Source organism: Mixophyes fleayi, chromosome 5 (genome assembly GCF_038048845.1).
Source record: "Mixophyes fleayi isolate aMixFle1 chromosome 5, aMixFle1.hap1, whole genome shotgun sequence".
Classification (NCBI taxonomy): Eukaryota; Metazoa; Chordata; class Amphibia; order Anura; family Limnodynastidae; genus Mixophyes; species Mixophyes fleayi.
Window position 1 is genome coordinate 106,828,424 of NC_134406.1, and position 13,128 is coordinate 106,841,551.

At 41.9% G+C, this 13,128-nt stretch overlaps 1 protein-coding gene across 1 annotated transcript in view; it reads right to left on the reverse strand.

Moving 5' to 3' along the window:
• Window positions 1–2,821: 2,821 nt before the first annotated feature.
• The window catches only part of LOC142159467 (ATP-binding cassette sub-family A member 13-like), a 151,573-nt gene continuing 141,266 nt past the window's right edge, over window positions 2,822–13,128 (reverse strand). The window contains exon 15 of the mRNA XM_075214367.1: window positions 2,822–2,975. Coding sequence (XP_075070468.1) covers window positions 2,822–2,975 — 154 coding nt within the window. The remainder of the gene's footprint in view (window positions 2,976–13,128) is intronic.

Genomic DNA, 13,128 nt, shown 5'->3' on the forward strand with positions numbered 1-13,128 from the left:
TTATAAGTTTTCCCAGTTTTATGTAGTAAAATTAGGTGCCTCGGCTTATATTCGGGTCGACTTATACTCGAGTATATACGGTATACCAATCAGGAATGGGTCGGCATAGGCAACCTGCGGCTTTGCTGATATCATGGAACTACAAATCCCAGTAAATTTATGTTGGGACTGGTTGCCCCAAAGCAGCTAGAGAGCCACAGGTGCCTAAGCCTACCGATTCTTAAATGGCATAGAGAATGGGTAAATCACTGGAGATTTTGTTCAATATCACCTCCATGGTTCATAGTTGTCAGGGAGATATTAGTTTTCACTGTCATCCACTGCCTTCAGGATAGTTATTTATTTAGATATATAACATTCAGAGGAGTGAGGAAGGGCTCTCGGCTGCTAGTGGCATAGGGACCAGCAAGTCGTGGAGGCTTTTGTCGCTAATACACTGGCTTCAACTGCTAGTGAGAAATGAGAGGACCACTTGCTAGTAGCCTGCTGTGGACTATTAATTATCATTCTTAACTTTGGTGTTTTGACTGTTGATTTTTGTTTTTGATAAGTTTTTGCATTTCAGTTTCTCAAAATTGGTGAAAGTTCTAGAAGTCATGGAAAACCTTTCTGTCAATCTTTAGTTTTAGAGTGACCATTTAAAAATAAAAAAAATCTCTCTTAATTTTTTAAATTGCTCTAGCTCGTGACTGGTTAAATATATTTCCCTAAAGCATTCCCAACCATTGTATGCAATTTTTCACGCAAATTGTTCATACTATTCAAAACTAAAAAGAACCCCTGAAAATAGTTGTAATAATGGAAGGCTACACTGATAGCTAACACCATAATAATCTTAGATGAATACCTGAAGTTTACAGCCCGCTAAACAATGACAAGATCTGTTTTTGCATACACCAGTAGAGTCAACCATATTCCACTAAGCATAAAAGAAGATAAGTATAGAAAGCATTCCAGTCAGGGCCACAATCAGGTGGGGTACATGAGGTATGCGTGTAAGGGGCCCAGACTGCCTGCCCCACCGCATTTTTTATTTGCATTTTTACCCCAGTCACTGATAAGCTGGGAGTACGCCACGCAGTGACCATAACACTGTGCGCACACTTCCAGACACTCAGTGACTGAGAGCCACCACATCATGTCAAGAAGGAAGAGAGGAAGAACAAAGGCATGGAAACAACAAGGTTAATGCATTTGGTGGGGTGGCAGTTATAAGTAACTGTCTGTGATTATTGGTAGAGGACATGTTCCTCAATCTGCTTTCTGATGTGCTATGTCCTTGGCCATGAAATTTGCTTTAGCACTATGTAGTATAACCATGCCAATTTAAAATGTACTGCACTGCTTCTGCATTGGGGTTGCTGAGAAACCACATGATTACATCACCACTAGAAACTCCCTGAGGTACTACCCAAATTAGGGCAGAAGGACAGGGAAAACATGAATCAGATGTCGCCAGTACAAAAGAAGTTAAAAGGGGAAAAACACTGGCCCACTTCCCCCTAAAAATTAGTACAAATAAATCATTTAAATATAAAACATGTAAGACTAAAAAGGTCCTTGTCATCCATGTGGTGGCAATTTGGTGCCAGTGATGTAGGGGATTTTGGGATCAGTGATATACACATGCCAAAGTTATTTTTGGAGGGGAAGATGAGGGCCCTGTCTGTTTCATTGGTACTGGGCTCCACAATTTCTGTTGGTAGTCTGTTTTACACATTAAAATGTATTATTTGCCTTTTATTATCATTTAAATTAAGTTAAGCATAATTAGTTCTGCATGATTTCTATTTATTGTTTTAAAGATGAGATGCTGTAAATGTTAGACTATAGAGAGCTGCGACGATAAAAGAGGGGAGTGTAAGGCGGCACAGAACAAGTGTCCTAGAGCTGCATAAAATGTATATCTGGACCTGAAAGTTGCTGACCTTGGGAGGTGTTGTAGTTTTGGGTGTTGGGCCTTATGCAGAGCACATGTAGCTTTTAAAAGGAAAACAGAAGATTAATTTGAAGCTAGGACACTGTTAGACACCCTGTAATAAACTGTGCATATAACATATTATAACATACTATAATTTTTTGGGCTACTTAATTGAAGTTTTATACATAAAAGTTGACAAAACTTTGTATGCACATATTCTTTAAAACACAGATTCAAGGTTACATAGTTACCAACTTTTTAAAACAGTTTTTAGGGATATTTTGCAGCAGAGTCTGTCCCTCTAAGCCTGTATTTCTTAACTCCAGTCCTCACACCTCCCCAACAACTCATGTTTTCAGGACCTCTTTAATCATGTGCAGGTGAGTTAATTTATTTGGCTGGTTCAGTAATTATCCAACTTGCTTCTACAGGCAGAAATCCTCAAAACATGAGCTGTTGGGGAGGTGTGAGGACTGGAGTTAAGAAACACTACTCTAAGCCTATCACACACAGTTCTTTGCAGGTCATCTTCAACACAAAACAATTATAATGCATAATGACATGTTTAGTAAATTTACCCACCATACAATATTTCCATATAATCTACTCTACTATTCAATGAATACATATTCATTGTTAAAGCTCATATACACAAAAATAATGATGATATGTAATAATGACAAGTGCCAATATACAGAATAAGACAAACTGTACTTTAGGGTTGGTCAACATAAAAATTTTCAGGAATATATCTTTAAAGATTGGCTCATTTTTCAATACTGTATTTAAATGCAATTTCTACAATATCAATATATATCAATGCAAATGTTAACCTAAATGAAATATAGTAAATGAGCTCTTTTGAGTTTATGATTTGCAATTACTGCAAAAATAATTTCATCACATTACTTTTGTTATCTCTAAAATGTTTCTCATTACCTCTTCCAGGTGAATTTCCTTCTCGAAAACCAACTTTCGTACCATACTAGCAACACTAATTATCCATGCCAGCATCATTATCAGTGGGAAGAAGAAACCAATGTGGCTAAGGAAACTGTAAAAAAGAATACAAAATTACTAAACATTTCATCTTAATCCCAGTTTGGATATTGTTTTTTGTATTTAATAAAGTTGATGAAGAAAGTGATGTTAAATTAGAGACCATTTTTTTGACATATACTTTATTTTAAAGCAAAATCATTGCATAGAAAGTATACTAATACTTGTCAACATTTAAAAAATAATACACTTTACTACTGAGCACATACATTTAGTTCACCATAAGTGGTATTGTCCACGTGGGTTTACTGAATTTGGATATATTTTGTAATTTTTCAGTTGCTCAATATAAAACATTTCTATATACTGCTGTGGTATAAAACATCTGTTATATTTTACATCTGTAAAGGTTTTACAGGTTTTTATGGTAGATCAAGGTGAGGCTGACAGCATTTGGCTTAACTATACCTCCAACCTCTCACCACTACTCTTAGTAGTTCCACGACTGAACTCAGGTTCTCTCTCACTGGAACTCTTTTACACGACTCAACATAGCTAAGTCCCAGAGTTTCCCTCTCTTATTGATTCACAGCTGTTACTCTGACGCTGTCACTATCTCTATCCCCAATGTCTGTTGCTTGGCTTTGAAAAAAGGGGCTTTAATACCAATTTGAGAGCTATCCTCGAAGATAAGGGTTTATATTTAAAGGTAAGGTGGGAGAAAACTGAAGTTACCAAGTTTGTAGATCTAAGCTTAAGGTGCTCTTTTTTCATTCACTAAATTGAACAAAAATTGATATTAGATTTAAGAATTACAGTTACTCTCTGATGTGTCTTTTTCTAATTTTACCTAACAATCATTCACACTTACATAAACATTCAACTTGGTTGAACAACAATTTATGCAATAAATAAATCTTAGCAGCTTCACAATATAAAACAAGCTAATTGTTAGAAAAAGCAGATAATTGATGCTGCAGTGTTCATGTCAGCGTGGGTGTGATCACATGAACTCCACTCACCTGCAGCTTAATCTGACACCTGCCCTGATTGGCAACTAATGCGTTAAATACATGTCAGGTTCACGCAAACCACAGCACTGAACGTTTATATCATACAGAGGTCTGCTTCTCTGTGCTCCTGTTTCTGAGCATATTCTGCTCCTGACTGATATTTGGTTTTGATCTGTGCTTATGACCTAACTACTCGTGATTGCTACCTGAATTGACCTTACTGCTTGTGACCTCGACTCAGTATAATGTTGCCTGGATCAATCCATTTGCCTGGAATTTGACTATTTTCTGTGATATCACTTCCCAGCTGCAGGATCGTGGTGCCTGCTATCTGCTCCATTGGACTTTCCAGTGTCAGTTGTGTTGCTCATCCAGTTTTAGACCGCAAACATCCAGTTTTAGACCGCAAACATGTCTATGCACTTTCTCTTATACTGTGTGTTGCTCTCCAACCCCATCTCCACACAGGCCACAGCTAGCATTACGTCCATCTTTTACTCCACACTTCCAAGCTGGTATACTGGTTGAGGTTGGTATTACATTCTATTGCAACTCACTATATTTGCTCAACCTGATCTAGGTGCATCCTGCATCACTGATGCCATAGAGATCTTTGCTGTGCATCCTGCTACCTTGTGGGGTCCACCCCCTTGAGTTAAGTTATTACAACTCGAGATTAAATCCTAGGGACAACCGAGTACCAGTGAACATATTTGGTTCTATGGAAAAGGGGTTGCTAAAGGTGAATCTATCGTCTACAACAGGTTCTGATAACTCAACCAGTAGGGGGATTTGTGACTTTTTAACCTGCCCACATACTTAGGATTTACTCTCATGGATATTTCTCAATATGTGATAGTTCAAGACATTTCTACCAGATTGTCTTTTCATGAGCAAGCCTCTGAGACTACCTCTTCTCAGAAAGTTGAGGTTCAAGAAACCAAGCTACAACTACTGGGTAGATTTTCTGGCAAAATAAGAGATCTCTACAACTAGAATGTTGAAAGTAACTGTCACGAACTCAGAGTATTCTACTTACTGGTTTTAGCACTACTCACCAAAGAGGTGCGGAGTCTAACGTGTCCCAGGTCTTCGCCAGGAACCCCCGCAAGGAAGTATGGTCTTAGCTGCAGGAGACACGCAGGTCGTGGTCCTCAGAGGGAGCAACCAGTGAAGCGGTAGGATGGAAGCGGTGTCAGGCAGGCCGGGTCAGAACCGAGAAATCAGGATATGCCACAGGGAGAATCCAATATCGTAGTCAGGGGCTAGCCGGGTTAGGTATCAGGAGTGCAGGAGAGAATGGTCAAACAAAGCCGAGGTCAATACACAAGGAGCACAGATTAGGGGTAGTCAGGAACAAGCCGGATAATACACAGGAGTCACTGGAGGAAATGCACAGGAACGCTGGAGCTAGGTGGGACCTAATACTCTGGCACTCTCTAAGTGCCAGAGTGATCCTTTTAAAGAGCACATAGTGCAATCAGCGACGGTGGTGACGCTAAACACCACCACCGGAATTACTGAGAAGTAACGGAATTACTGAGAAGGCCTAGCAACGGAACACGTGACCGTCTACCCGGAAGTGCGCCCGGTTGCCTAGCAACCGGGCGCTCGGCAGTAATAGCAGGCATCCGTCCCTGTGCAACGGACACAGCACGGGGACGGCGCCTGACAGTACCTCCTCCCCTACTTTGTTGGATAGATCTTTGCTCAAGGAATTGTTTTAATAGCCGTGGGGCGTGAAGATGGACTAAGAATTGGTGTTGTCCAAGGAGGACACGGGAGTTCAGGATGCAACTCACTTCAAATTCTTCACCATTAGAAGTTCGCACAGGAGCCGGATGATGAGGCAAACGATGAAACTTATTGAGTACAAGTGGTTTCAGAAGAGAGACATGAAAGACATTGTGGATCTTCAGGGAAGGAGGTAACCAGAGTCTGTAGGTCACCGGGTTGATAACATGTGTTATAGAGAAGGGCCCGATATAACGAGGAGCCAATTTTTGAGAAGGTACCTCAACTTGAGGTTGCGTGTAGACAACCACACTTTGTCGTGAATGTGTAATAGAGGAATAAGTCTCCGATGGCGGTCTGCCGCTCGCTTATAGCGCTGAGAAGTCTCTTGGAGTTTGGTTTTGGTAGTTGACCAAATCTGGGAAAAGTTCCGCATTAAATCCTCAGTAGCTGGAACTGGCGAGGAAACCTGACCGGAGAAATCTGGGAGGGTGGGTTGGGTTCCATAAACGACAAAAAAATGGAGAAGCACCGGAAGACTCGTGGTGTTGAAAATTGTGGGAAAATTCTGCACAAGGTAGGAGATTAGCCCATTCTGTTTGGTTGTCTGAAGAAAAACATTGTAAAAAGACTTCGAGGTCCTGGTTAACCCGCTCCGTTTGGCCATTGGTTTGTGGATGATAGCCGGACAAGTACTTGAGGTCGGAACCAAGTGTCTAACAAAAAGCCCTCCGGAATTGGGAAACAAACTGCACTCCACGGTCTGAAATGATTTCACGAGGGCAGCCATAGAGTCTGAATATCTCCTTAATAAAGATAAGGGCCAACTGAGAAGCAGATCGTAGAGCGGGCAAAGGTACGAAGTGGGCCATTTTAGAGAATCTGTCAACAACAACCCAAATGGTGGTGAATCCATTGCTAGGGGGAAGGTCAGTGATGAATTCCATGGATATACTTTGCCAAGGAAGATCTGGAGTGGGAAGCGGTTGTAGGAGACCTGGTGGATCCAACCTGGGGTTTTTACAACAAGCACACGTAGCACAGGAGGCCACGAATCTTCGTACATCAGAATGCAGAGCCGGCCACCAATATCTTCGACAAAGAAATTCGTAGGTTTTCTTCACCCCGGCGTGTCCCGCCAATTTGGAGGAATGTGCCCACCGTAGGGCTTTGGCTCGCAGATTAGGCTCCAAGAAGGAACAACCCCTAGGAGGTGTCTTAGAAGAGGTGTTGGTAAGGGCGATAACCCTGGTGGGTGTTAGAATTGGCAGCGGCTTCAGGGAAGTGCAGAGGTCAGTATTGTCGAAAGATCGAGACAGGGCGTCCGCTCGGATGTTCTTGGACCCAGGATGGTAAGTCAGGATAATATTGAAGCGTGCGAAGAATGATGCCCATCGAGCTTGACGTGGGTTGAGGCACCGAGCTTCACTGATATAAAGCAGGTTCTTATGGTCAGTTAAAACTGTTACTGGGTGACGAGAACCTTCTAAGAGATGTCGTCACTCCTCTAGGGCGGCCTTGATTGCGAGCAACTCCTTGTCGCCAATGCCATAATTCTTCTCGTGAGACAAGAATCTTTTAAAGAAAAACCCGCAGGGGAGATGAGCACCAAGTTCGGATTTCTGGAAGAGCACTGCCCCCATACCTATAGCGGAAGCATCAACTTCCAGAAAAAAGGGTTCTGATTGATCCGGTTGAGAAAGGACTGGCGCAGACGAAAAAGCTTGCTTTAGGAGGTTAAAAGCCTTCAGGGCATCGGAAGGCCAGTCTCTGGGATTGGATGATTTGCGAGTCAGGGTGGTTATTGGGGCAATAATGGAAGAGAACCCCTTAACAAACTGCCTGTAATAGTTGGCGAACCCAACAAATCCTTGAATGGCCTTGGTGCCTTAAGGAAGGGGCCAGCTGGTAATGTCAGATACCTTTTTTGGATCCATGCGTAGTCCTGATCCCAAAACAATGTACCCAAGGAAAGGGAGTTGTTCAACTTCAAAGATACACTTCTCTAATTTGCAGAAGAGTTGATTAGCTCATAGCCGAGATAAGACTTCCTTAACGTGAAGGCGATGGGAGGTAATATCTCGGGACAAAATCAAGATGTCGTCCAGGTAGACAACGACGGATGGATATAAAAGGTCTTGGAAGATCTCATTAACAAAGGATTGAAAGACAGCGGGGGCGTTACTAAGCCCGAAGGGCATAACTAGATATGCGGAATGCTCGTCCCGCGTGTTGAACACTGTCTTCCACTCATCTCCTTGACGGATTCGCACCAAATTATGAGATCTAGTTTGGTGAAGACTCGGGCTCCACTAATTCTATCGAAAAGGTCCATAATAAGGGGCATTGGATAGCGGTTCTTTATAGTACTTTTATTTATTTGCCGATAATCGATGCAGGGACGTAGGGATCCGTCTTTTTTTTTAACAAAAAAGAACCCTGCTCCGGCCGGAGAGGAAGATTTTCTGATGAAACCTCGGGCTAAGTTTTCAGAGATATATTGTGACATTGCCTGGGTTTCTGACAAAGACAGGAGATAAGCCCTACCACGAGGAATCTGTTTTCCCGGAATTAAATCAATCGGACAGTCCCAAGGGCGCTGAGAGTTCTGGCTAAGTATCTTTTTCCCAAGACTGTGAGTGTAAGGATCAACTGAGGAGAAAACTCACCAAAAGTCTGCAAGCCACGGGTCCCCACCTAAATCCTAAATGTTTCAAATAGGGCAGAGCAAGATTAACCCACCAAACTCTGTTAGGCTCGTAAGTTAACACCACCAGAAACTTTATGATTGACAGCTGCGGTAGGGCTGTACAAGGGCTCAGCCAAGAAGTTTCCAGAAAGTGGGAAATATTGGCTGCAACATGATGGCTATTAGCTCCTGTGGGAGAGGAGGAGGCTGGAGCATTGGAAAGCTGCAAAAACTGCATTCATACAGTCTCTCACTAGTGACCACTGAGGAACCAAGTAATAGCTTAGTAATGGAGCCAACTATCATCACTCTTGAGGAAAAGGACAGACATGCGATAGTATAGAAGATCAAATAGGTCCTACAACTGCAGTAGCTAAGGAACCTTTTAAAATAATCAGAGAATGCAGCTGATGTAGATCCCACTGTGAGTTTGTGCAGGCCTTAGTGAAATAGAGCAACCTTTACACACCAGAGCATACATATTACTATGTCATGCTCAATAACCACTTACAAATTTGGGACAATCTGTCAGACACGTCCCTTTTCTGCTCAGGGAGAGCAGCCTTCTGTGCGCTCTTCTGGCCATTGTGCTGGCTCCACGGCACCTGCACATCCTGTTGCTAGGCAACGGGACTCTACAGGAAGCTCCAGCGGCATCCTGTGATACTGCACTGCTAGCGGTAATCACTGGAGCCTCACTACTATGTAAGGATACCTCTGGCAGAATATTGGTTCCCCCAGCTCCAGCGCTACTTACCTTGCTCCTATGTTACTGATTTCCTGTGCTTGACCCCGGCTTGTTCCTGACCTGTTTTTGGATTATCCTTGGCTCAGATTGACTCCTAGTGCCTGATTCATTAAGAAGAGTAAAGCATAAAAATTAATAACTTAGAACCTTGGCAAAACCATGTTGCATTGCAAGGAATGGAAATGAGTTTATTATTTTGCACATCAGGAAAATACTGGCTGGTTTTTCATGTAGGATGGAAATACTTGATAGCTTTATTTTTACATTTTTGCCAAGATTCAAAGCTACTAATTTTTTTTGCTTTACTTTCCTTAATGAAACAGGCGCCTAGCGTTGGACCCTGCTGTCTGTGACTATGCTCTCTGGATCTCCTTTGTGTACTGTGCTGTCCGAACCATATTATTAAAGTAATTTTATAGTTTTCAATAAGCATTGCCCAATCAATTGTATGTGTTTCCAAAGCACAAAGTGATTTATTTTAGCAGATGTAAATAGTCAACAATTCAATACATTATTATATTATGATACAGTACAGTACAGCACAGCCAATACCAAAAGATAAGCACATACCAATGCAATCGCTTGCGCACGCTGCGCACCCACGGGACCCGGTGGACAGTATATCTGTTAGAATACTGTGTCAGAGTTGACTGAGGGCCAGGGTGTGTGCAGCTATGATTATATACAGTACAGTGTTACACTTGAACAATAGAGATGATGTAGATTGTTTCTATAGGTCCAGACGTTGGGTGGGTCCAGTGGGGAACTCTCACAATACTCAAATTCAAACTAGGCCAAAAGTTAAAGGTGCTCCTAAATTATTTGTTTGGGGCTTCCAGATGAGTTCACACATTTTGACAGGCTCTATTTGCTCATCCCTGGACCCATTGAAGCGGAAAGTAAAACAGTCACACAGTCTAAGGTGGTGACATTACTGCTGCTCCCACATAACTTTAGGGAGAAATTGTTTGGGGGGTACAAATGAGGCATCACTCCCATTCTCACTCAGCTACTGCCTATCACATTTCATTTTTGCTTTTTGGAAGAGTACAGGGGAGATAAAAATTCACAGTATTCCTCATATTAAAAATTCACAAAAAGACAAAAGGTGAGATTCACTAAAGAGCAGTTTTGCAAAATTGCACCCCTTTGCAATTGTATGTGCAGTTTGTAAACCATGAGATTTACTAAAAGCAAATAAAAACGCTTTTTTTATTAAACTGCTGTCCTGATTTTTATGCATGGGAGCTATAAAAACCATCCCAGGAATAAGCCAACAATTTGCCAAACCACATGGCAAACCATTGCTTATTAGTAACAAAAAATAATTAAAGGTGTGGTTCACATAGGCAAGATAGCTCAAACCATATGCTTGGTGGGGTATCACCTCAACATGGCACCTTTGTTTGGGTTGAGTCCCAAAGGTGTTTGTTCTGGCTTATGTTCCTGTGATTTCAAGCTAGTAGCCTCACTTTGGGGTTTTTCAAGATCCATTAAGTAAAGCTCCATTTTGGGTGCCATTTTTTAGTCTCCGTTACATCTATAGTGTGCTGCAGGTGTATGTCTTCAGGCGTCTTCCTCTCATGATCATAATAATGATTTTACACTGTCCTCTTCTCCTTAGAGTTTGGTGTGTAGTTTGTTGAATGGTGTCTGCTGTGTAATGTGCTCATGTCAATTTGTTATCTGTGAGACTATGTTATAAGGATAAATATAAGACTGTCCTGTGTTTGCATGGTAGTGATCAGACACGATTTTAAATTGTCTTCTTATTGTACAGTATATGTTTGATATGTTCAAACTAGAGATGCTCGGACTCAGTTCCCCGAGAACCGAACACACCCAAACATAGCAGATCCGAGTACCGAGCTGAGCCGCCTCTGTACTTTTGCGTACCCTCAGAATTGAATACAAGGCAAAACTACATTGTTACGTGGTCAGATCTTGTGAGTTTTGGATTCTATAAGTACCGCCCTCCACGGTAATCCAGCGCCATTTATGAGAGGAACACAGAAAAAGATAGGACAGTTCTTGGCAGTCTCTAGTGCATTTGGGCAGCGTCATAGGTAGAAAAGAAAGAGGAAGGGTAGCAGTGTTCTTCAAAGTCTCCAATGACATTCAGGAGAGCTCCATTGCTCCATTGCTAATTGCCATTGCTGAAATAGAAATAATAGGGCTGGCAGGCTTGGTTTTCTAAATCTGCACTCTCGTTGTACTGTGTTATATAGGTAAAACACAAAGAAGAGAGCTCCATTGCTAATTGTCATTGCTGAAATAGAAATAATAGGGCTGGCAGTGTTGTTCTTAATCTGCAGTCACATTGTACTGTGCTATCAAAATGGATTCACAGCAGTACACAGAAGACCAGGAGCAACAGGCAGCTGATGGCACCAGTCATGATGATAGTAATCCCTCTATGTCATCTGTTAAAGCCTATGTTAAAGTGCATAGTGTTTTTAAGTCAGGAAAATAAAAATCTAAAAAAACACCTTTTACCTTGGTCAAGAAAAAAAGACCTGTAATACAGGCAAAGATATCTGCAGAAAAAAAATAAAATTGCCAACATGCCATTCTACACATGCAGTGGCAAGGAAAGAATGAGGCCTTCACCTTTCTCTATGAGTGTGAGTTCTGCAACTGTTACTGAGGCATCTTCTTGTAAGGTCAGTCATGACCAAGCAAGACGTTCTCACTCGGACTCCAATTGCAGTGTCCAAATACTTTTACATGTAAAGAAAACAGTAAGGCATTAGAGGAAAATGTATGTTCAGATTAAAAAATGACACAAATCTCTGAGGAGAGTCTATCTACGAGTGCTATGTGTAATCGAATCCTGACCTGTCTGATAGTGTACCCATAAAGAAGGCCCCTTTCAGCATTTCTGCAGATATGTGCATAAACAGCCTAGGTGCAGTCAGTGATACACAAATTGAGGAGGCCACTTTGGAATTGCAATAGGATGAGGGGTATATTAGTGTAGCTGACGAGGGTGTTAATGAGGATGTTGATGATGAAGATGATGTTTGTGTAAGTCCTGCCCCAGTGGAAGCAGTGCTTGCACCTGATAAGAAGAAGGCCATTGTCATGCCTGAGCATAAGACCAACAAATCCACCTCTTATGTGTGGAATTATTTTTACCCAAATCCTGACAACAGCTGTCTAGCCATTTGTAGTGATTGTGAAGCCACAGTCAGTAGAGGTAGAGACCTCAACCATCTAGGAACCTCATCCATGTTACGCCATTTGAAGCAAGTTCATGGCAAGCTGTTGGGAAAATGGGAAACTTATGCTAAAAATAGCAACAAGCAGTCCATCATCAGCTAGGTCCCTTGTCTCAGCTAGATTTTGACACCTGCAATCTACACCCACAACACCGTTCTCATCAAAATCCTCAGTAGTGATCGGAGTGAAAATCAGAAACTTATGCTAAAAAATAACAAAAAGCAGTCCAGCATCAGCTACCTCCCTTCTGTCAGCTAGATCCCAGCATCAGTAATCTACACCCACACCACCTTTATCATCAATATCCTCACAAGTGATCGGAGTTAGTCCTACATCCAAGTTTCTAAGGCGAGATGACTCCTCCACTATCCTGGATTCCTCAGAAGAATTCTTGAGCGTTAGTCCCACTGCTGTTGCTGCTGCTGCTGGGGGTGAATCTTCCTCCCAGTAGCAGACCAAGAAGAAGACTAATAGTAGTTTACAACATCTGACTGTTAAACAATCCTGTGAAAAAGGAAGCAAGTATGAAAGCTGTCACCCAGTCGCAAAGCAGATCACAGATGCCATGTCGACTATGCTGGTATTAGATCTGCGTCCAATATCCACTATTAATGCAGCTGGTTTTAGACAATTACTTCAGGTCTTGTGTCCCCATTACCAAATTCCATCACAACGCCATTTTACTAGAAAAGCTGTTCCTCACCTCTACCAGAAGGCTTGTAAAAATTTAATTATTGGGCTACAAAATGCCATTCTACCCACTGTACACTTAACCACAAAAATGTGGAAAAGCGGAAGTGGG